We start from the raw sequence: 24,182 nt of genomic DNA, 5'->3' as shown, positions 1-24,182 counted from the left end.
CAGCTTTAGGTGTATCCAAGCTTTTCCTCTAAAGCAAATTGAACTTCCCTTTCAGTGTAACAAGATTTAGATATAGTGATTTACATTTCAGGTACATCTATAACTATGAATTAGGATGTATGCACTTGACAGGTGCTTTTGGAAAGTTTTTTTTAGTATCTTAGAAAAAATTGTTCGGAATGAGAAAATTACACACATGTGTACGCATTTTAACCTCTGTGGCCATGGCAGGCTCTGACTGAGGAGAGCAGATGGATTTTTATTTCTAACACTCCTGTCACCACTCACTGCCCAGCACTGGGGTTTGCTGGCTGCTCCTGCTGAATCCTGGCTGTCAAATCTCAGCTCCTGAGGATGGCTGGGGCTGGCCATGGGCACCCCTGGGAGAAGACGAGTGCAATTCAGTCATAGATTGTGTTGGTTTCTGGATGGGGTGTTGGTGGGGGTTAATGGGCAAATTCCTGTCCGTCTCCACTTGCTCAGTGTTCAACCAGATTGCAAAGTTGTGCAACTCCCCCTTGCTGTAGCAGAGCCGATGCACAATGCTGATTTATTCAGAAATGTTTCTGTGCTCCTGGAATCTCTTTTAATCCCTATTTGCTGAGTCCAGAACATTCATTAGGAATGAAAGGAAAATCTTGCATTCCTCTCCTATTGTTTTCCTTCTGAAAAGTGTGTTTACTCTTTCAGTGTGAGCTATTTTTCCCCTTTTACTAATAAATGAAGAGAAAGCCTTTTTGCACTTGATGACACAGTTATTCTCTTTGGAATTCCACACAAATATCTCCTGCTTGGCTCTGGTCGCTTCATTTCATACAGCCCAAACAGATTGCATGTGTCCTTATGTGTCAGGGTTGAACGACTTTAAAACTATTTTTAGAGGCAAAATAACAGGGAGAAACAAGTATTTTAACACATGAAATGGGGCCAAACCATGAGCTGCAGAAGTGAATAACTCCTTATTCTTTTAATTTTTTTCTTATTTTTGAGGCACCATAATATTTTGTCATTTGTTTCAAAATTGGTTTACCAAATTAATAATAATAACAAAAAAATCTATCCTGAGTGCTGAGTGATAAAGTGTCCTTCCTGCTCCCATCCCCCTGCTCTCCCTGGATGGAGATCACAGCCTGTCAGTGCCTTCAGCAATTGGCACAAAGGCAAATTTTCCAGCAGGAGCATCTGGCTCGCTGGCAGGCTCCTGAGGCAGTGGTGCTGGCAGCTCCCACCCAGCCTGGCCAGGGCTGGGGCTGAGGATGCTGCTGGGACAGTGTCCCCTGAGCAGCCGTGTCCACCAGGGCCACGGCACAGCCTGGGCTGCACCAGAGCTCACCCCAAGCCTGCCCCTGCTGCGCCCAGAGCAGCAAATCCCAGCAAGTCCCAGCTCGTGATTTGGGTGTGTTTCAGTGGCTCTCTGTCAATGTCTGCATGTGTTTTATTCTGGAGTTCCAGACCAGAGTGGTTTGGAACTTCACTTGCACCAATGTAAGGTGACCTGCAAGACTCTTGATGCAATTGAAATGACCAGATATTTATAACTATAGAGACATGACCTAATCCATGGGAGTTTTTGGTAATTCAGGACGGTCTCCCTACCACCCTAAAAGCATATTTTTTATTCTCTTATTCATTAAGAGCAGATATGCCTGAACTACCTCTACTTTGAAGATAAAAAATCCCCCCTGACCCCTCCTAATTGGGTTCAGCCCCAAGGTTGGGAGGCACTTTAGTCCCTGTCTCCATTGTTTTCTCATCCTCCAGGGTGGCTGATAGCTATTGAACCCACTTGATCAAAACCATCAGATGATAATGAACTGAATTCTGACTTGGGATCAGGTTTGAATAGACAATTCAGAGCTGTAAACCTTTATCCTTGTTCAATGTTCAATGTTCAAAGAAGGAAACCAGATATGCAGAGACTATCTAAGAATTTTTACTGTCCTTTGCCAGCCAGTCTGTCTATTAGAAATTCTCATGGGTCATTCCAAAGACAATTGTCATATACAAGGTTTCAGCTTGAGCTAAATTTATTTAAGCAGAAGTGGCTTCTTTTCATATTCTTCAGTGTATACACATGTACACACACAGAGAGGATTTATTTTCAGGCTCCCCAAGGAGTTGCCAGTGTCTCTTGGGTCTGTCATACACAAGTTTCTTCAAACATTCATTTAAAAAACAAACACACTTGTTACAGGCATGTTTTAAGTGGGGATTTGTCTTCAAATTTGCTTCTCTTCTGATATATTTACTGAAGAAATATAGAGTGTTAAGATAATATTAATTTTAACTACTCTGCCTGTGACACTAATGACACTGTTTTGGATGTGATGCCTCTGAGAAATTTAGGAACATAGGGCTATAAGACATATGCATCTCATACTTGACATTACTTGATCATTTCTCATTTTCATTTTACAGGCACCCATGGAGTTTTATTACCATTAAAGGAAATCCCTCCTCTTCTGTTGAAGACCACATTGAATATCAAGGTACTTATGCACAAAATGCTGTCTTGACGTGATGTCTGGGAGTTACTGGAGTTATAGCTGAGATTAATTTGGCCAATGGTGTTTTTACTTCCCACTGCATTACATCAAAGCTATGAGCAATTGGTGCTTTGACACATTTAATTGAATGCTCTCTTTATATATTGCATCTTCCCACTGATGCATCTGAAGCAGCTGAGTGAGGGATAGCTTAGGTTATCCAAACCTTTAGATAAAAGGTGAGATCCTGCACCAGTGTAAACCCATGGAACTTCACTGAGCTCAGACACTGCCTCTCTTAAGACACAAGTTCACACCAGCTGAAATTTTAATTAGTGTATCCTGAATCAGTAGCCTCAAGTCCTCCTGTGAAACCATTTTCTTGCAAGCTGAACACTGTTGAGTCTCTGTCTTCTCATGACATGAATAAGACAGCCTGCTACAACTTTAAATCAAAATAGAAATATATGACAAATAACTGTGGGCTTTATCCTCTTGATTTTTGAAAGCTTTTCTTCCTCATTATCCATGCAGTTACAAAAGTGTCTGAAGCCTCATTCCAAGATTAGTAAATTTTTCTGGAATTTGTGCAGGGCTAATTTTGAATAATGTAGTCAAAGTATGCAAATAAGCACAATATTTTCAGTTCTTACTCTTATTAATTGTATTCAATGATTTTTCCAATTGATTTCAATGATTCTACCAATGTTTTGGGTTTTTTAACAGGTCACAAAGGCTCAGCTGTGGCCAAAGTATTCAAACTATTCAAAGCTGAGAATGGAGAACATTTTAACGTCTCTTCAACGAGCGAGTGGGTTCAAGGTGAGGGGTCTGTGGGCTATTTCACTCGGTGCTAGACAGCTGACAAATAGGGTGAATCATCCTTTTTCCTGCAATCCTTTTCCATTTGGGAAGAGTGGACTTGCTAGCTGCTATTTATGTCGTCACTAAACCAACTAATGAACACTCACAGATTCTTCCCCCAGTTGTCTCTAGGACCCTCTGAATAATTGGGATCCTTTTTCCTCTTCTGAACTGGGTATGAAATTCCATCTCCTATGGTCTCAGAGATCACACACAACCTCTTCTTTTCACTGCACAGTCATCTTGTCCATGTTTCAGACAACACACAGTAGCTGGTGCAACTTGATCTGAAGATCAGAGAGGGCAGCTAAGGCAGACACAGATCCAAAATCTGTATCTATTAATAATGCTTACAGTGCACATGCCAATTATGAAGCTTTTAATAACTCTGCTCTTCCCTGGCTGGTTGCACTTCACAGCATCATTAAAAGTGGCTGACAGACTGGCAGGAAGAGGCATGAATCAGATCATCAGTGAAGAAACTTGTGAATGATATCTGAGATCATATTTATGCTTCGTGCATTTTTGCTGCACTCATTAAGCTTGACTTTCAAATGACTATACTTGTTTGCACTTGTCTCCAGATGTAGAATGGACAGAGTGGTTTGAGAAGCCTGACAAAGCAAGATCTAAGGACATGGAGAAGCTGTCTGACTTCAAAGCTGCTCATCCTGACAAAATCTGCAGGCAGCCCATTGACATCCAGGTAGGCAGGCTTACCACTTGCTTTAGAGAGGCAAGTCTTCTTTGGACTGGCACTGAACCCCAAAAATAATTCTGCTTGTCAGTAATTTTTGTTTCTAAATAAAATACACCAATTATTTTACCACTCTAATACAGAACCAATAAGATCTTGTATACAGTCTCGTATTGTTCTGGGACAAATTTGATAGAATTGAGTTCCTCTCAGTAAACTCCAGCTCCTGGCATGAAAAGGTGTACAGATGGGTCATGGACAGCACAGATGCTATCATGAAATATGTGGTTCCCTGCAGGAAGATTAAAAGGAGCAAGCACATGAAAATTTCAAAGGTTTTAAATGGTCTTGGAATAGACCCTACCTTAAAAATTAATCACAAAATGCAACAAGATAGTGCAACTACCAGCTGTAGCAGGTTGTCAAAAATATTGGTGAGCTTTCAGCCATTTCTTGGAACCAATTGTTTTATCTCTGTGGAAAGAAATTTAAATTCTATTTGGAGCTAAGCATTATAATTATGCCATCAGGCCAGCACGTCTAAGGAACACTGAGATACCTTTTGTGACACTGCAAAAAACCTCTTTAAGGACAAAAAAGCCTAGCGAGAAATGAGGATTTTTTTTTTTTTGTATATAAAATACCTGGTAAAAATACTGGTAAAAATACTATAGCAGAAGCATTGCCTAGAAAAAGACAATAAAATCCTTCACATCTGTGTGAGGCTGAGCCCAAGGTTCCTGTGTGCTCTCAGCCAGTGGAGTTGTTCTTATTTGCAAGAATGTGGCTATTGAAGTAAATGGGAATGCTGACTGTATGAGTGAAAGTTTCCAGGGCTAGATGTTATAAAGGATCTCTCTTGAACAGAAAGGAAAAAACTGCCCTATAATTTTTGGCCAGGTCTTACCAAATCCACGTTCATTTCTGCTTCCATATACGTGCATTAGAAGTGACAACTCAGTTCAAAACAGGGGTCAGATGTTTATGATGCATCCCCTTCTAGAATGCACGTTAAAACAGAAAGAAGATATTCTTCTGCTCTAGAAACAAACATTTTTTCCCCTCTTCTGTGAAATAAGTTGTTTTTTTTCTTTCTTCCCCCATGTATATTAAAAGCGAGACATTTTTCAGTTTATCCTGCAGATCTTAGGGCAAATCCTTAGGTACTGTAATCTGGTGCTGCTCATTGCTTTTACAAAGCTACACTGATTTATAGCAGCTGGCCTGCCCCAGCTCTGGAACATGGGAGAAGACTGAAGATATGATGATGATAATAACAGCAGAACAGCACAGCCAGAGGCACATTCCTCCAGCTGATGGTGCTAATCCCACACACGGCAGCAGGGGTGGTTTCATTAATAAGGAAAGCCTGCATGAGTGAGAGGATGAGGATCAGACCCTTCATTGAAAGATGGCTTTTCTCCTGGTGTCTTGTCAAAACGCACGTGGTATTTGGATTGCCCCATGCAATGCACCACATTTTTGTGAAAGGGTCGAGAGAAATGCAAGCTCTGGAGGCGGAATGTGAAATTTGACATGACCCTGAGACATTGCCCCAGCAGGAACAGCAGAGAGGTTTCATATCTCACTGCTTCTTGGCATGATACAGCCTTTTTTCCCAAGGCAGCTCTACAGGCTGGTACTTGCCTGTGAGAAAAGGGCATTTTCTCCTTGTTTCTTTTGGAACAGGCAGCAGTGTTGCAGCACCCTTGGGTTTTTTTTGAGAGACTGATCCATGCAATGGAGAAATAAAACCCCTAGCCCCTTTCCTCTGCAAGGTTCAGCCAGAGCTTTGCCACAAGCAATGGAATGAGAGCAGTGCAAAGGCTTGAAGCCATGAGTTCATTCGGGTGCGAGCATCCGTGTTCAACGTTTCCATATGCCCTCAAACCAGTGGCAAGAGAAAATCCAGGGCACTGAAACAGCTGTTTGTGAAGCTCCCAAACTCCTCCCAAACAGCCCATGGTCTCATATAGACACAGGAAAAGGCGTGCACCTCAGCAGTGGTTGTGTGTGAGCAGCAGCTGGAAATGCTGCCTGGAGAGCCCAGTCACAGGGATTTGCTAGGCAGTGCTTGTGCCACCACCCAAAACAAAGCAAAGGCCTCTTCTGATGGCTCACATGTTTTGGTGAAATCCCTTTACCTCCCAGCAGCCCCTGAGTTGTAATTCCATCCCTTTTCCAGGCGATGACTCTTGATGGAGCAGATTTAACCGTGGAGGTTTTCTACAAGAGCGGCCACGATTACCAATTCCTGTGCCACGGCAAGGACCAGACAGGAGAGGGCTGCCACAACTACAGAGTCAGGTTCCTGTGTGGCAAATCTGGTATGTGCCCCATCACTGAAAGCCAGAACAGAGAACAGCAGAAATCCTGTCCTCCCACGATTGGCTCCTTCTTGGTGTCACAACAACTTCTGTAATTTTTCCAAGCTAAAGCTTTGGGCTGGGCTATGGACACGAACTCAGATAGAACGGCCGAAGATTTAAATCAGGAAAAATTCCTGAGCACTAACAGAAGCAGCATGGTGGTTTTTCAAATACCCAGCAAGGCTGTGAGAAATATTTGACAAGTTCTTTCCTGTGAATTCCTTGTCTTTTGCAAACACATTTTGGGATGAGGTAGGATTAGTCAATCAGAACCTGTGAAGACAACAGGGTTTGAAACTGTCATTTTGTAGTTAATCATTCCAACACCGCTGTCCTTACCCTGGTCATTAGACAGGTCATTAGGACTTTTGGTGATGGCAGGAAAAGAAGGGTGGCAGACTGTTGTTTTGCTGGAAAAAACCATCATTAGGTTAGAGACCACTTGGCTGCTGTAAACAACAGCACCCAACGCCCACAAGAGCTGCCGCTAAGTGGGTGTGGTGAGAACGAACCACTGAGAGCTGCATTTAAATTTATCCTGGCGTTAGTGGAAAATCCACCTGCCTGCAACTGAAGAAAAATACTTTCCTGTTTTCTTGCTTGCCAAGCCAAAGCTAGCAAAAAACCTGTTTGAAGGAGTTAACTTTTTTTTTCTTTTTAACATGAGAAAATAATAATTTTTGGTGGCACTCCAAGGAGGGGTGGGGGGAAAAAAGGAAAGAGCAAGCTTTTTTTGATGAGATTGACTGAATTTACCACCCTTGCATTTTGGGTTTTCAGTGAAACCGAAGCTGACGGTGACTGTTGACACCAACGTGAACAGCACAATCCTGAACCTGGCGGATGATGTGAGCTCCTGGAGACCTAGGGACAGGCTGGTGGTGGCCAGCACTGACTACTCCATGTACCAGGCAGAGGAGTTCCAGGTGCTGCCCTGCAGAACCTGCAAGCCCACCCAGGTCAAGGTAGCAGGTGAGCTGCTTCATCTTCTCACTCTGGCATCGCAGTTCACAAATTCTGTCCTTCGCACTCAGGTGACTGCAAGAAGAACTGAAAAATGTTGAAAGACACCTGAATTTGATGGCTGGTTGTTAGATGCTTTTGGGATACATAACTTTCATGCTTGAAAACAATCTAATTTGATTTTGGTTCCTTTCTGCCTTCCTTTTTCATAGCTGACTGCATTTTTGTCCCCAAGCCTGCTATTGAGTGGGTGAATTCACTTAAGAGGAACAGATATAGGTTATGTATTTGAGATTTGCAATAACTGCATTTGAAACACCACTTCCTAGAAAGCAGATGAGCACAGCTGATGGGAAGAGGGAGCTAGGGCAGGAGCAGACTGTGAGACACTGTAAGGCTATGAAGTAATTTCCAGCTGGCTGCTTTCCTAAGTTCTATTTAACAAGAGCTGTAATCTTACATTTTAGAAATACTGTTTTGTACTACTGAAGGTACTATTTCCAATTTACTGTGTCTCCAGAGAGTATTGCTTAGAGGTGATGTATTAACCAAACATTTCTGGCAGGCAGTGAGTTTTCCTGAGCCTCTGCACTGGGGAGATGGAGTGCAGGGTGCTGCCAGAGCCTGCCTGAGAAGGAGGAGGGGGAGCCTTTGTAGAGCTCCAGCATTTTCCTCTTGTAGGTGACCAGCTCAAATGCAAAACAAATTGCTTTTGATTAATGGATTTTGTAGTCCAATGATTGTAGAATGGCCTCTGGACACAGAATCCAATTAAGAAGCGTAACTATGATGAAGCACAGACTATTACCAGCATAAGCATAAAACTGAAATCCAGAGTGGGAGATCTAATCTTCACTTCAGTCTATGAAGTTGTCTTTCCCTTCTAGAACCTTGTTTTGGCATACTGATAAGCAGAGCATGGAAATAGCACATGAACTGCCCCTTATCTGAATAGATGAGGATTATTTTGGTTCTATAATTTACAAAAGCAAACATTATTTTACAGTGTACAAGTCTGTAGTAGACGAGGCTGTCTTTCAGAGGCAGCATCTGCCTGGTGGTAAATCATGCCTGTGACTTTATCTTTGCTTGCATGCTGACTGTTGCTCCAGGCAGAGATCTTGTCTGCATTTACAGTAAGACCTTTCTGAGAAGCCATGAGGGCGCTTGGAACATCCAATGCACCAGGGAGTTGACTTGGTTCTCTGAAATGAACCACTTCAGCATTATCTCTGATGCAACTTCTTCTGGAAGGTACCAGCACACTTCCTTTGGCAGCTGCCTCCCCACAGAGCTTTGGCCATCCATTGTTGGAGATGTGCATTAGGCCAAGAAAAATGTTATTCACAGTCTTATGACTTCAAATGCCTAGTGCTTTCAAAGAAGATGCATTTCCAAGCTGAATATTTTTCTTGAGCAACTTTTGAGCTGTTGGGCTCAGACTGGTATGATACAAGTCACATCATGAAGATGGTCTTGGAAGATTGCCAGTTAAAATAAGGATGGTGTAGGAGTCCTGGGCTTCCCATAATCTGATGGATCTGTGGAATTCATGTAGTTGCATTCATCTTCTGCAACAAGGTTAGTTTAAGGAAACAAATAATGGGTTAAAAACAACAAAAAAGTTCATGTGAATTTCAAGTAAAGAAGCAGTGGAAACACTTGTTAAAGCAATTGTGCTCTTGGTCTCCAATTTCTCTTTAGGAGAATTAGGACATTCCTTTTATTACCACAAATGACATGAATACCAGGGCCAAAGTCTCTCCTCTCTTATATCCAAGCAACACTATTGACGTCAATGGGATTTCACTGATTTATAAATCAAGGAAAAATTTAGTCCAATTATAAAAATCACTTCCAACTTTCTTGTAACAAAAACACGTTCACACTAGAAAACAAAATAATCTGCCTGAATCTAGGTTCAGTCTAGCTGAAATAAAAGCTGGCAAGGCTGAGATGTCCCCTGCCTTTAGGGGCCAGGAGGTCCCTGAGCTGCTCTGTGCCTGGCCATGGTGCCACTTCATCCACTGCCCTGTGCCATGACAGGTAATTAGCCAGAATAGGGACCACTGATGGCCCCTGGTCTTAGCACAGGTGTAATTGGGTGTAGAATAACATTAATCATAAATGTCTTCCTGCCTTTTGCTGTGGAGGAAGGCAAGATTGCTTTGCTCCTTCTGAGAAAAGCCTTCCACACATACATTTATACACAAGATCTCAGAGGGGTGTCATTTGTGATATGTGAAAAGGCTTAATTTTCCTAAGAGGTTTAGTTTAGCAGCTAAGAACTCCAAAAGTTTGCCCTTTGAAAGACAAATGATAAAACCATTCCTACCCATGATGATTTATTTCCCTTTTAATCTTTATTTTTCTCCTTTCTATTTATTTTTAAAATGAAACGTAAATGTCAGATCTGAACTACTTAAGAGCCTCTTTGTTATAAAAAAAGGCAGAAAACCTCTGCTTTGTGGACAGCCAGTTTGGTGTGGCAGCCACTTGGCATACCAAGGTTTAATATCATTTATACTCTCATAATTTAATGGTACTTTAATAGTCTTGGTTTAGCATATTGTGCCAAAAAAGTCAAACTCATTAGTTAGCTCATGTCCTATTTATATTTGATACTTCCTGCTGAAACTCATACTTTCTTTACTGGCTAGAACTGGATTGATTAGAGCTTTTCAAAAGAACTTAAGGGAGTTAATACTCAGTTGCCATCAGTTTCTAGGAGGATTTAGTTATTTAACTATGGACATCTGCAAGTCTCAGTGTAGAAAGTGAGGGAGGGCACACATGCTCTGATCTTTTGCACTTTTTACTGGAGTAACTGCCCTAATGTACAGACTGTGTCTCCCATGGGTAAGTGTGGTTTGCATGAGGACCCAGATCTGCAGGTCCAGCTCCCAGATGGTCACTCCCTTAAATGGAGCTTTTCCCTCCACTTGCTCTCTTTGTTTAACTCTTTTTTTCACTCGTAATTTTTTGTGCCTAGATTGTTTTCACTGTGGGAACAGATTAAAAGTGTTTGATCTTCCAACTTCACAAGGTTTGGGGAGGGACAACAGTGCAGGGCAAAGGGAGGGAGGAGGGAGGGAGGAAGGAAGGAAGGGTTGTGTTGTTATGATAGAACTGGATAGTAGGAAAGATCAAGTATTTTGTCTAGTTTCTCTGGGAAACCAGTCTTATCTTCATCTTGGTTGCTCTGTATGAAGTTTCTCCTAATGCTGATAAGTTTCACCATGGAACAGAAATGATGAAGTGCTCTTTTGTGCTCCTATATGCTCTTGATAAAGGATGAAAAAACTATTCGTGCCTGGCATAATTACTCCAATTATCCCACATACTGGGGAACCTATGAATTCAAGCACACATCTCTTAAATCCTGCTTATTGGGTTGCAAATATTAGAGAGATAAGGAGTTTACTGTGATCTTGTTCATGCAGAGAACTTTGAATTAGAAGTATAAATACGTAGTTATCTCACAAATTCACAGCCTGTGTCAGCATTCATCTGGTGCTGAAAGGATGGGAGAATTTACTCCACTATCAAAATTCAGATATTTTTAGAGATTTAGGTTGTTCTGTTTAGAAGTTGGCATCATTTTGGTTGGAACTTGACAAAAGCTCTTTTTTTAAGGCACCCCTGGTGTTTGAGGGCAGGGCAGGAAATCTTGTGAAATTGTCATTTCCAACAGTCTTTCAGAGCTCCTTCTACCTTGGGGCATTGCCTGGGAGCTGAGCTGACAGAATCTAATTCAGGTTGACATAGATGTTCATAAGGGTAGAGTTTGTGCCTGATTGCTGTTATGTCTATTTGCTGAAAACTCAATTTTCCATGTAAAAGTTATGAATTGGAGGAATATTTGTTGATTAGGACATCAGGTTGTGCTGTGTGACTCAAGGAGCCAGCCAGCTCACCCAAACCATGCTGAGTTACAGGCCTGTGGCTTAGGGATGCAACAGCAAACCCCAGCAAGATAATTCAGAATGATGAGGATTTGAAAGATGCCAGTGTGAACATTTGTTTGTTATTAAATATAAGCCATAGGGGCATTACCACCAGTGATGACAAGTGCTTGGCAAAAATGATAAATCTGTCAGATCTGGGCTGGCATCTGCAATGAATTGAACTGACATTAAAGATGCCTTGAAGGATTCACTGTCACTGGATTGTGGGTTGAACAGACAAATTGTGTTTAGCATTTCCCTTAAAAACTTGATTAGGAAACCTCAAAAGACTATGAGGTACTGGGTCTTATCCCTAGAGAGCTCAAAGGAGAAGAAAAGACACTTTAGAGAAAAAAAAAGTACTCCAGGAGAATCTCAGCTTTACTTTATCTTCACCAAATCCAGACCTTCAAGTGCTGGTTTCACTTCTCAAAGGGAGATTTAGCAGTTTGGGCCATTTAGAGCCAAGGGATTTAGGAATGCATGAGTGTACCTGGGAGGGTTTTCTGAGAGATCTAACTCACCAGATCTGAGCACTCTTCCAGATTTGCAGCAGTTGAAATAGTTTCAAAATCCCACCCTTCCCAGGTTTGATAAGGCCCAGGACCCAGATTTTATGGCTGGCTTCACATGTGGCAGGTTTTCCTTTGTACCATTTGCTTTGAATTGCTTTGTTGACATAAGCATGCCCTTGCTGAATGGATCATCTATGTTTATTTTAATGTGTATTTCCTTTTAATAATTACCTTATCCTTACCAACAACTGACTTCAATAGTCACTGCATTGAGTAATAAGCACAGGAATGTGCTCATATTTTGCTGAGTCAAGACTTCCACCAGGCAAGCCCACATATTAAGGAAGTTTTCCCTGTAAATTTAGGTTGTGCTAACTGAGGCACTGCTATGACACATGCAGCAGCACAGCCAGGAGCTTTTCCTGTGGGTCTGTGGTGGGGAGATGTGATCTGTGTCACTGCAAGGCTGTGTTTGGTTTAGATTACAGCATGGCACAAGGCTGGCAGGGCAGTCTCTGGCCATGAGGGATGCAGCAAACCCTCACCCAAAGCAGGAGAAGGTGAATCAGTGGCCTCAGGGCCTGTTGGTGGTTGGGAAATCACAGCACTGCCTTTGATGCTGAAGCAGCAACACATCCCTCCCACTTTCAAGGCACAGGGTTGCCTTTTTAGCATCAAACCACTTCAGTGCCCATTTCCAAACCCCTGGCTGGGGTTTGCCCTTGGTCAGTGCTCAGGGTCTCAGATATCCTGGCTGGTCTCTGGGAAGGCTCCATGTGCCAGCTGGGAGCAGCAGCCAAACTTCAGACTTGTAGCTCTGTAGAGTGAGATGGTGTGAACTCCCTGAACTCACCACAGAGCAGACTCTTCTGTGGGTTTTCTCCCTGCCCACCACCAAACATGCCCCTGGCAGTGCCACATGTCTGTAAATGCCCCTCACAGTGCTCCAGGTCCCATGGGAAGTGCCCCATGTTGTAGTGCAGGTTCCCAGCAGTCATTTACAGCACACATGGGCTCCCATGCCAGTCTGTCTCCCAAGAGCTCCTTTCAGCCCTGTTGCTTCAGGGAGCTTGAATTTCTGTCTGCCTTGAGAAGTGGTTTGTTTTTCAAAACTCTATTAAAGGGGCTATTATTCAAAATCCGCTTTTACTTTGGAAGGGGATTGCTTTCCGTCTCTCCTTTTATCTCCAAACATGTCAAATCAGCAAAAGCATAGAGTGAAAAACATGCACCCAAGAAGTTATATTTAGAAACTGGTTAGTCTGTATTTAACATTCCTGTCAGTGCTTACCCTGTTTTGCATGTCTGGACTGGTGTTAAATTAAATTAAATACATGCAAGCATGACATTTATTATTCTAGAGCTCAGCACGGGAATAACAAAACTGCCTATCTAATTTCACTGCCACAAATCCTGGAGATGTGGCTTCAAATAGTATGTTCTTATGATTATCTAAAATCCTTCCTGCATTTCAGTAAATCAAGGAGAGGTCAGCTCTGGGGAAAACTGAAAAATAACAGCTTAAAAAGGGTTCCATAAGGAGAAGCTGTGCTCCTTTGCAGACTCACTCAAGGCTCCAGCATGGGGTATCCTCATGTGGAGGGTACTCACTGCAGTGGCTTTTTTCATGTATATGGATAAAGGAAGCAAAGCTGCTGGTTTTTGGGTGGGTTGAGTCTGTTTTGGCCACACACTTGATGAGGCTCACTGGCTGCAGGGCAACACGGGCATGGGGAAGTCCAGGACTTTCTAGGGAGACAATTGAAAAAGTGGGTGAGGTGCAAATCCAGGGTCCTTGCGCCCTTAACTTCTGAGATGAGCATGGAGCTCTTTGGCCACCACTACTCCCCTAGTTAACAGAGAGTGTTTTTCACAAGATCAGATGGTTTTGGAGGCAGAGGTGCACAGGCAGAAGGCAGATGTTGTGGTGTGAACCCTGTTCTACAAGGCAGCAGTGGAAGAGCAGGTTGGAGCACTCACCCTTCCCAAACCCCAGAATTGCCATCAAACTGCTTCCAGCTTCAGGAGAGGAGGGAGTGAATGGTGTTTGCTTATCTTTTTTACATTCATAGCATCATGTTTTGGTTAAAAATAATATTGGTTCAGTGTTCAAAATCCTCCTCTTGACTTGGCACTTCTGCTGAAGCATAAAGTGCTGTGCAGGGATAGCCAGGCTTCAGGCTTGCCATTTGTTTCTAATTAAGGATTTGAACGATTCAATGGAAATTAAATACATGCAAGTGTTGCATTCCTCAAAGTTCAGTGTTTACTTAAAGAGTTTATTACTTATTTTTACTGGAATAATACAGAATGGAGTCAGTAAGGTGAACCTTTTCCCAGCTGACTTTTCTCTTCAAAAGCCTGCGGAAGGAAGGAGGTAGTAGGAATATGTTTGAATGAAATTACAACAAGGAGATACTTTGCTTTCTAGACATCCCCACTGCCTGGACTTCCCCCCTTTCTGGTCAGGCCAGGGAAAGTTTTCCTATGCTTTTAACCCCTCCATGGAGGAGGGTGTGTGTGGAAGATGTTATGAGCATCTTGGCTTGGCAAAGAGAGGTGTGGCTTGGGGTAGGTGGAAGATCCCACTCACTCTGACTGCACTAAGGCAGGAGGAAGCCTTGGGAGCAAGCTGGAGATGTGAGGGTAGATCTAAAATGGAGAGAGGGAGACCAGGGAGTCAGAGGTATTACAGCCCAAAGACTTGGTGAGGGGCTGTGATTGTCACAATTCCTACAGGGCTTTCTACCCACTCTGCTCCTGGTGTGTATCACCAGCCATGGTGTTAGCAGGATCTGGCTGATGCCTGCCCAAGAGCAGTGCTGTGGGGTCTGAGCAGCTCCCTGTGTCTCACTATGGGAAATGCTGTGCTAACCTTGGTGATTTAGACTTTCCAGCAGCTGCACCATCAGGGTTTTTTTGCATTGGATGTTCATACACAGCTGCTTGTAATCCTTTTTAAGGTAGGAAATGTGTTTTGTCTAACAGACTGTTGGTTTAACCCCCTAGATAAATGAAGCAACCTAAGACCAAAGTTCCCACTTCCTCTATTGCAAGCATCCCACCAAGACCTTGGGTGTCACCTGTACTCCAGCCTTCCCTCCTTTGAGGTGTCAGCCAACACTTTGTGCTGACTCAGCTGCTCCTTTCATTAGCCCCACCACAGGAAGCCCAGGGAAGCCAGCAGCACTGGCAGAGTAACCCTGAGAGTGGATCTGGTTCCTTTAGGGAAGGCCACGTACCTGCACATGGGCGAGGTGGTGGACGGCGTGGACATGCGGGCGGAGGTGGGGCTGCTGAGCCGCAACGTGCTGGTGATGGGGGAGATGGAGCAGCAGTGCTACGAGTACAGCAGCAAGCTCTGCTCCTTCTTTGATTTCGACACCTTCGGGGGACACATCAAGGTGAGGCTGGAGCCCTTGGCTTTGTCCTTTCCTCCTTGCAGCCACGCCTTCGCATAGCAAGGAAGCCAAGATGCAGGAAGGGAAAAATTCCTCATCAGCCGTTGAGCAAACAAGCTCTCCCCACAGTACAGCAGATCCACCCTGTGGCCTGCTGCCCGTCCTTTGGCTTAGAAGTGCATGTCATGCCCCTGCAGACAATGAGGCTGGTGATCAATACACCTGAGATGAATTCTCCACATCCCAATCCCAGTTTTCCCTAGATTTTGGTGGCGCTTAGCCCAGGAAATTCATTTGAACCCAGCTGGCTAAAACCCATGGAAAATTATAAATATAAATTGCTTTCCTTCTACAGTTAAATGTGTCTATGGCAGCAGTGGGGAAATCAAAGAGCAGCTCTGGTCTCCTTAGCCACCATGCCATTCTCTCCCTCACCCTGCAGCCCCACACTCCCCTCCACACAGTAAATCCTTCAGCAGATACAATGCAGACCTTCCTATGCCTGTGCTCCCTCTCCTTGCCCTCAACAGATTTTTGTGTTTCTTGATTGCTGTTCTTTTGTTCTCAGATTGGTCTTGATTTTAAGGCTACGCACATTGAAGGTCTGGAACTGAAATACATGGGCCAGCAGACAATGGGGCATTACCCAATTCATTTCCATATGGCTGGAGATGTGGATGAGAAAGGAGGCTACAACCCTCCAACCTATGTGAAGGACACCTCCATCCACAACACCTTCTCCCGCTGCGTCACGATCCATGGATCCAATGGTTTACTGGTAAGAAGTTCCAGTGTCTGCCTTTAGATGAAGACAGCAGGGAAAAAACTTCCTCATAGTATGAGTGCACCTTAATTTTTGCAGAATGATGTGTTTTATTGTTAAAACCAAGCCTGACTCTTCCCACCCTGGATACACAAGGAGTATCTCAACCTGCCAGTGTGGCACTGGGGGCTGTGTGTGATTCACAGTGGGCAGAGCATTTGTCTGGGTACTGCAGTGCCTGCAGACCAGCCCATCCCTAATGAGTGGTTGGATCTTTCTGCAGACACAGAGTTTGCTATTTAAAGAGGATAATCAGAAGCTTTAAGTGTGCCTCATCTTTCCTGTAATAAAGGTTTGGGCTTGCAATGCTAGTCATAGCATTAAGCACTCACAGAGCTGTGATTTGCTAGAGTTGCACTCCATAACAAGAAATCCTTTAGGATAAATCTCTAGAATGACTGATGGATACCAGACAAGTTACAGCACACCAGAGATGTCAAGAACATGTTCAGATTCTCCCCAGATCTAGGGGTGCCTTTGTTTTTGGGGTAAGCATGCTGGACCTGTTGTTTGTGAGCAGAAAAAGACTTGTGGGTGATGTGATGGTTAGAGGCTGTCTTGGGCATGGTGATCACAAAATTACAGCAGTTTTCTATCTTGGAGAAGTAAGGAGGAGGGTCAGCAGAACAACTGCCCTGGATTTCCAGAGGGCAGATTGGGAACCTGTTTGACAGAGTCCCTTGAGAGGCAGGTCCTGAAGGGCAGAAGAGTCCAGGGGGACTGGATGATCTTCAAGAAGCAAATCTTAAAGGAGCAGGATTTCTCTGGGCAAAGGACTCTCACCCATTCAGAGAAATGGCAGTGTATTCCAAATGAAAAAAGTATATCCAAGCCCTGAAGAGGAGAAAGAATGTGTACTGTCAAGAGCCCTGCTGCTATATATAACAGAATTTTAAGTGGAAACATAATTGGCAGTGGTAACCTGGATGGTCACTGTGCATTAGGAGTTCATACCTCTGGAAGTGCCAGCGTTGGAAGGGAGAGTCCCAGCATAATTAAAATGCACAGAAGTTGAACAAAGGGCACTTAAATTGCAGTTCCAGAAGTAGACCAGCTTTTATCTGCTATTTATGAATCTGAGGTTTTGGGTTTGACCTCTGTCCTTCTAAGTTTATAACATGATCTTGAAAACCTACCAAATGAGCACGGCTTCTGAAATGAAGAGACATTTTACTGTATAAATTATATAAGTTGTTCAGGGTCATGTGGCATTTGCCCAATCTGAAGCTGACAGTAGAGGGGTTTAATACACAATGAATGTGCAGAGTTGGTTTGTGCCAAATCAAATACCCAGAGCCTGGCATTTTTCTTATCAGTCAGATGGATGGGTTCATGCAGAGAATTTGGAAATAGTTTTGTCCCTTGTTCTTTCTCTGGGCAACAACTGTGCCGTGGGGGATCTGTGGCATAGGAATCCGTGTGCTCAGGCTTTTCCAGCTGAGGTGGCAAAGTGAAATTTAGACAGGCTGATATAGCTGATGAAGTGACTTGATTCTCTTGCTGTTATTGAACAACCACAATTCCCTAAATGATCATACTTTGCCTCTGTGACAAGGCACCCAAGAGAAATCTTGTAATTTAGGACATTATTTAGTCAATATAATCCCTCTTGATTTTAGTTTATCAAAATGTGTGAATATGAAGCTCTAGCTTTACTTGTTTTGGTTTTTTTTAACCTCATCGTTACTGCTGATGGCTGAAAAGAAAGCTCCAGTGAACTAAAGCAATCTGATCAAGGTTGTTCAGTTGCATCACAGAAAATGTGCTCCAAATGTTGCATCACTTAGATGTTGTTCCATGGCTCTGATACACATCTGCAGTTAGCAGCTCCATGCCTTGATTCATTAGGTGATCCCACCACCATCTCCTCATCTGCTTTCTGACTCTAATTTCCTTCCTTTCCTCTTCCTTCTCCCCCAGATATATTCAAAGACACCCACATGGGTTTCTGATGACTGCAGTAGTTATTGTACACATTTCCCAGCTGCCTGTTGTCTCTTTACTTGGGCAGCACCAGCTGCTTCTACATGCAGGAACACCACTCATGCAAACAGAGATGAGCTCTGTCTTTCCCCAGGTAACATCCATTCCCTCTGAGATCAGGTAGATCCAAAGTGTACTTTGCTGAGGGAAAATTTGCCTTAATGATGTGCACACTTTGGGAATAGCCATAAACATTCTATCTGGATTAATAAACCTCAGCGTAGCATAGACTGAATTATGTCCTTAACACTGAGCTGTTGATTTCAGAGCTGCTTCTTGCATGAGTGTTGTAGAGTACCTGTGAAAATGCTTTAATAAATGGGAGAGGGGCAGCAGTTGTTTTTTACTGTCATTAAAGCAGGCACGTCATTTACATCCAGGCTCTCCTGCTTGCTTTGCTGTCACTTTTCTCATGTCACTTCAGAGATACTCACAGATTCTGAAAGTCTAGGAGAAAAGAGTACCCAGTTATTTCTGATGACAGGTATTTTTCTGTGGGTCTGCACAGTCTATTAGGAGTAGCTGTCTCAACATTAGCTCCCCTCTTTGATGGGATATTCTGCACTTGCCTGTAAATTCATGTTAGCTGAGAGGCACAGAGGGTCCTTCTGGAAACCAATCTGTAGAAATGAGTTTCCCACCATAATTATTGTTTTAAAATGCAATAGTTACCCAATGTTTTCTGCAATATATTGGCCAAAACCCAGCTAGTTACACCACTGCAATCCCAGGGATGGAGCTTTGCTCTGATTCCCACTCTCCATTGGATACCTGTGTGCAAGCTAAAGTAGAAGCAGCCACTGGGGAAGGAAATTAAATGGGGGTCAATAAAGTCTGGCAGGATCCAGGAGAGACCTGTACTGCATGGAATTAGAGGTTGTGCTATCTAACAGCTTCAGTGGTGTCTGCTTTTACTAATCCAGCTATACTTCACAGCAATTGTTTTGCCAGGAAGGGCATTATCTGGCTCTAAATTGCTCATGGTTAATGTAAGATTATGGACTATTAGCAAGGTTTTAATCAAATAAAAAATTAAATACATTAGGAGAGTGATTTTGGAACAAACATCTTGTTTGCTATGCAAGCATTTCAGCAGTGGGCTTGTGCATGAAACAAGTCAGAGGTGACTGAGAGATGGCTTATGGAGGAATAATTAATCAAAGAGAAGGTGACAAATGCCTAAGGGACCAGATCCCTGGCTCTAACTCCCTCTTGCTCTGTGGGCTTTCAGGGATGAGTTAGGAGAGCAACAGGCATTTGCTGGCTCTGAGCCTCTATGCCAATGCACAGCCCTGTCTCACCCTGCTCCTGTTCTCTCTCACTGCTCTGGGAGATGTCATCCCCTGGGATAGCATCCCCTGCTTGGCCCCAGCTCAGTCTGGTCACTGCAGGTTTCCATGTCCCTGTCCTGGTGCAGTGTTGTGCCAGCTGGAAAGATAAATGGCTGAAGTGGCAAACATTTCTCTAGGGAAACTGCTTCCATCATCTAACTGTCCCAACACTATTGTTTATGTGTCTTTTTGGTATTGCTGTCCTGTGAGAGAAACCTAATAGGATTTGGTGGCAGTTTCTGTGGAATTCTGACATCCCTGTGGTTAAAAGACTTCCTCTACATGTTGGAAACCTTCTTCTGAATGTTGCTCACTCTCTTGAAATGTTCTGTCCTGTAAACCTTTGTCATAACAAGGCTGGGATAGGTCATTCTTCTTTAGTATATATGTTTTACACCTAAATAAAGAAGGCTAAACCTTGCAAAATCTATAATTTATTAGACATGGGAAGTTAGCAGTGAATTTCAGTGAAGTAGCTTAATGGAATGTACCATTTTGCAGGTCATTTTAGCAGTGTTTAATTTACTGTGATGACTTGTGCTCAGAGATTTGAGAATTTACACTGGAGCATGGATGCTACATAATAGAAGTCTGTGTGGTTGTAAGCCAGTAATAGATTTGGCAAGCAAAGTGTTTGTTCTCATGTGAAAACATATTTGTAATCATTTCAACACTAATACTGGGATTTTATTTGAAATTGGTCCTCCTTGCCTCAGGAATGAGGTGTGAAGGTGACAAGAGTCTCAAGCCTGTTTACAAAAGCAATTCCAGCAATTGAATGCCCATGCACTTGGTCTCTCAGAGACACCATGATGAACAGGCCTTCTACCAGGGTTAATACTGTCCCTTGTCCCCTGGCAATTGCTGTTTCATCAGAAGCATTTAGAGGAACACTTCTGTGGCAGGTTAACCTTTGCTGGGGAGGTTTCCTGAGTCCAAGGTGATTGATGAGTGGTGACTGATGGGAGCAGCAAGGAAAGAGCCCAGAAGATCCAGACCTTCCTCTGGTCAGTGGAGACTTGACATTAATTTTCTATATCCCAGATATATCCACTGGCAGCTGATTTGCTGGACACAATTGCTGCATGTCCAAGGGCTGTTGCTTCCCATCTTCCTTAGGCTTCAAACTCACATTCCTGCTCTCAGATCTTCCAGTGGTGTGAGGGCTGTTGTTCTGTCCAACCAACAGTGTCCTGATGTCACCAGCATCCAAACCAAAACCAGAGCAGCATTGATTAACACCAGCTGATTTGTCTCAGGGTCAAGCAAAGCTTCTGTCAACAACTTGAAGAAAAAGATCACGTTAAACCTAAAACAAGCCAGCCTGTCTGGAAAACAAATTCCTGCCTCTCTGATAGCCTGGAAAAATATTTTTCATCTCAGCTGCATTTTTGAGCTGCATTTTATGTAGCTGCACATGTAACTCCACATGAAGATGAATGAGCCCAGATGTGATTTGAATGTCTAATTCCTCTCCTCATCCCCCACCCTGTGTTTTTTCCAGCCTCATGCTAAGACAGTCTCTGATTTCTCAGGCAAACAAAGGAATGGAATGAGCATTTCCTAGGTGATGACAAATTCTAATTAAGTGTTGGAGTTATTGCTTTGACTATAAGCTCTGAAGGGCTGAGAGGAATCTTGCTTTTGGTTTTGGTTCTAGATCCTGAGTTCAAAAGGGAACCGAGGCTCCTATGTGCCATCACACTAAAGCTTGTTCTAATTGTGCAGTGGCTGAAGCATAAAACCTTAACACTGGCCTTTGTTTTGTACATGCAGGTGAAGGATGTGGTGGGTTATGATGCCCTGGGCCATTGTTTTTTTACGGAGGATGGACCAGAGGAGCGCAACACGTTTGAGCACTGCCTGGGGCTGCTGGTGAAGCCCAGCACCCTGCTCCCCTCCGACCGCGACAGCAGGATGTGCAAGCTGATCACAGAGGGAGCTTACCCAGGCTACATCCCTAAGCCCAGGCAGGACTGCAGGTGAGTAGGAGCCTTTCACCTTCTCCTTCTCCTTCTCCTTCTCCTTCTCCTCTCCTTCTCCTTCTCCTTCTCCTTCTCCTTCTCCTTCTCCTTCTCCTTCTCCTTCTCCTCTCCTTCTCCTTGCAGGACTTAGCCATAACAGACAGCATTCTGTGTATGGGATTATGTAGATGTCTGTAGGGGTCTGGGCTCTTTGTCCCAAATTTGGGGGAGCATTTTCCTTGGGGTCTTTATCGTTGTGCTATTCAGATGCCTACAGACCTAAGGCGTACTTTTAACTTTTTTCATAAAGTCCATTGAGATGGTTCCCACCTAAAATATTGTAAATATTTCTTTCAAAGTGTGCAAGCCCTGCCTTGTGCTTTATAGAGTCTTGAACCTGATGGCTCAGCAAAAAGTTGCTGAGTTCAGAGTGGGCCATGTTCTGACATTTGTGTGCATCTCAAATGGCAGCTGATTTTGAAAAGATTTCAGTATCACCCATTTTGTCCTCAGAACAAGCTGAGGTTTTGTTTGGAGATATTTTTAAATTTTTAGTTTGGCAAGGGTTAGAGAGGAAGTCATGCAATGCTCTTTTTCACATCTGTGTTTGTTTATAAAATACACCTAATGCCCCTATTCTTAAAATAAGGGTTAATTAGCCAATATGCTCATTTTCCACTGATAATTTGTTTAATAGTCATAGGGACATATTTTGTGTGTAATTTTGAAGACTGTTGCATTAATGAGTGTTTTCTAATGGAAAGGTGTTATGGTACTTTGATCTGCCCTGTCTTCATTTATAAAAGAATTCAAGATCTGGTCAGAAAAACAGCTCAGCTTGTTTTGCACTAGGCTTATCCAGCCTGGAAGTGCATGAGTACACCAACACTAATCCCAGTGCAGAGACGGGGATGAGCACCAGCTGTGGCTCCATCAGCTTGGGAGAGGCAGGCAGGGAGCTGCTGCTTGGAATTCAAACACCAGGATTGTGCCAAATGACACTGTAACCTGCCCAATCCATGTGGCTCTGAAGAACAGATTAGGCTGAAAGACAGGTCACTGTGGAAATACACTGTCCTTGCTCTTGCCTACACAGCAGGAGGTGGTCTATAAATAATCCAAATTTGTTTATTTCTAAGCCAGTCCCACGCCTAAAATAGAAAAATTTTGCTGTTTTCATGATAAAGTCAGACAAACGGAAATGCATCAGCAAAATCAGTTGGCCTAAAGCCCCTGTGAAGTCCCTCAGGCAAGAAAAAAATAGACATAAAGGTTCCACAGGTTCATATCCTGCAGAAGGGCAAATCTCACCCAGCAGATTTAGGGGCCAGTCTGCTGGCTGTAAGTGCTGGAGGTTTCTTGTGCCTGTTGGTTAACAAATTCTGCATGTCACAGGATGGACAGTGATGGATGGATTGATCTGTCCTCCTTGATGGGAATCTTTCAGTTGAGAGTCTTTTATGTGCCTTAGACAAATGGAATGCTTTTGTCCCAAAAGAAATATGCAGGAGGGTGGGAGCAAATAAAGTTAATCAATCACAGCAGCTCTTGGAACAGGCAGATAGGGGAGTACACTTGGAAAGCCCTTAGTGGGCAATTCATTGGGTTCCTTGATTAAACGAGTCTCTAATGAACCCAAGCGCTTATGTGGGGGCAAAGTTCTTTTCTGTGACTTGGGCAACAACATATTTGCCTTATCATAAAACATGATTGACATCTGACAGCTTCATAGCAGGCTTGGAATTGCAGTTGAAATTCCTCATTTAATACATGGAGTTTTAAAAGATAGGGCCATGTTCTCTGTCATACCACAGAGGACATGAGGTATGAGAAGAGAAAGAAAAAACACATTCCTCTTGCCCCTGGGCAGGACCCCTTATCTGGGGAGGTATCAGCCCTGCCTGCACTAGGGGAGTTTATGGGTGACTCTGGTCTGTGCTCAAAGTGTCATTTTCATGTCATTCTTTGTTTTTCTGACCTGCAGTGCTGTATCAACCTTCTGGATAGCCAACCCACACAACAACCTTATAAACTGTGCAGCTGCTGGATCTGAAGTGAGTGCACAAGTTTCTTATTTGGTAACAGCTCAAGCCAGTGACAGCCCTGCAAGTCTGAGGGAGGCTCTCACTGGAATAAAACCTGCTTTTGTGACACAGACATTTTTAAAGCTGCTTGATTGAGACACACATTATTGTGGCTGGTGGCACCAATAAAAAGAATGGTTTTGCTTTTGCTCCAAACTTCTTGTCACTTGCTGTTTCTAGAGCTGGATTTAACAAAATTCCACAGTGTGCAGCCTGAATAAATTAAATAAATGTGACTGTGGAGTCTCAGAGAAGCCTTTGGCAATGATATTGTTGATTGTAGTACAGTAATGGTGCTCCGAAATTTCAGTCAGCCCTAATGCTAATTCCACAGACATTTTTGGTCACATCAGGAGCCCTTATTGTCCTGAGAAGACAAAAACAAGAAAACAGAGAGATGTGGTCTTTCCAAAGCTTTCAAATCTTGGGTACCTGTATTAGGACTCCTTGTTAAATTTTTAGGCCACTAAACAAAAATTATTTGATTTTTAAGTTTGGAAAGTCTCACTTATGCTCCAATATCGATGCCAAAACTTAACCTGAGTCACCCTGAAGATCAGAAGGGTGAATATCAATGTTCATGTGCGTTAAACTCTTACATGGGTTACAATGTAAGAGCGTGTTCATGTGCGTTAAACTCTTCGTGTGCGTTAAACTCTTCCATAGAGCGTTACACGGGTCAATGGCTGTGATTTGTCCTGAAATCTCAGGGTGTATGTCTTGTCAGCAAAGTCTCAGATGTCCCTTCTCTCTCT

The 24,182-nt window shown here is 43.3% G+C and overlaps 1 protein-coding gene across 1 annotated transcript in view; it reads left to right on the top strand.

Moving 5' to 3' along the window:
• CEMIP (cell migration inducing hyaluronidase 1) overlaps positions 1 to 24,182 on the top strand; it is a 101,262-nt gene that overhangs the window by 57,819 nt on the left and 19,261 nt on the right. Inside the window, exons 7-15 of the mRNA XM_036389677.1 lie at positions 2,419 to 2,489; positions 3,213 to 3,308; positions 3,935 to 4,056; positions 6,233 to 6,374; positions 7,197 to 7,388; positions 15,070 to 15,245; positions 15,811 to 16,020; positions 21,156 to 21,361; positions 23,328 to 23,397. Coding sequence (XP_036245570.1) covers positions 2,419 to 2,489; positions 3,213 to 3,308; positions 3,935 to 4,056; positions 6,233 to 6,374; positions 7,197 to 7,388; positions 15,070 to 15,245; positions 15,811 to 16,020; positions 21,156 to 21,361; positions 23,328 to 23,397 — 1,285 coding nt within the window. The remainder of the gene's footprint in view (positions 1 to 2,418; positions 2,490 to 3,212; positions 3,309 to 3,934; positions 4,057 to 6,232; positions 6,375 to 7,196; positions 7,389 to 15,069; positions 15,246 to 15,810; positions 16,021 to 21,155; positions 21,362 to 23,327; positions 23,398 to 24,182) is intronic.

This window comes from Molothrus ater, chromosome 13, assembly GCF_012460135.2.
Source record: "Molothrus ater isolate BHLD 08-10-18 breed brown headed cowbird chromosome 13, BPBGC_Mater_1.1, whole genome shotgun sequence".
In the NCBI taxonomy this organism is placed as follows: Eukaryota; Metazoa; Chordata; class Aves; order Passeriformes; family Icteridae; genus Molothrus; species Molothrus ater.
Note: the sequence above shows the minus strand (reverse complement) of the source record. Positions and strands in the feature narration are given on the sequence as shown.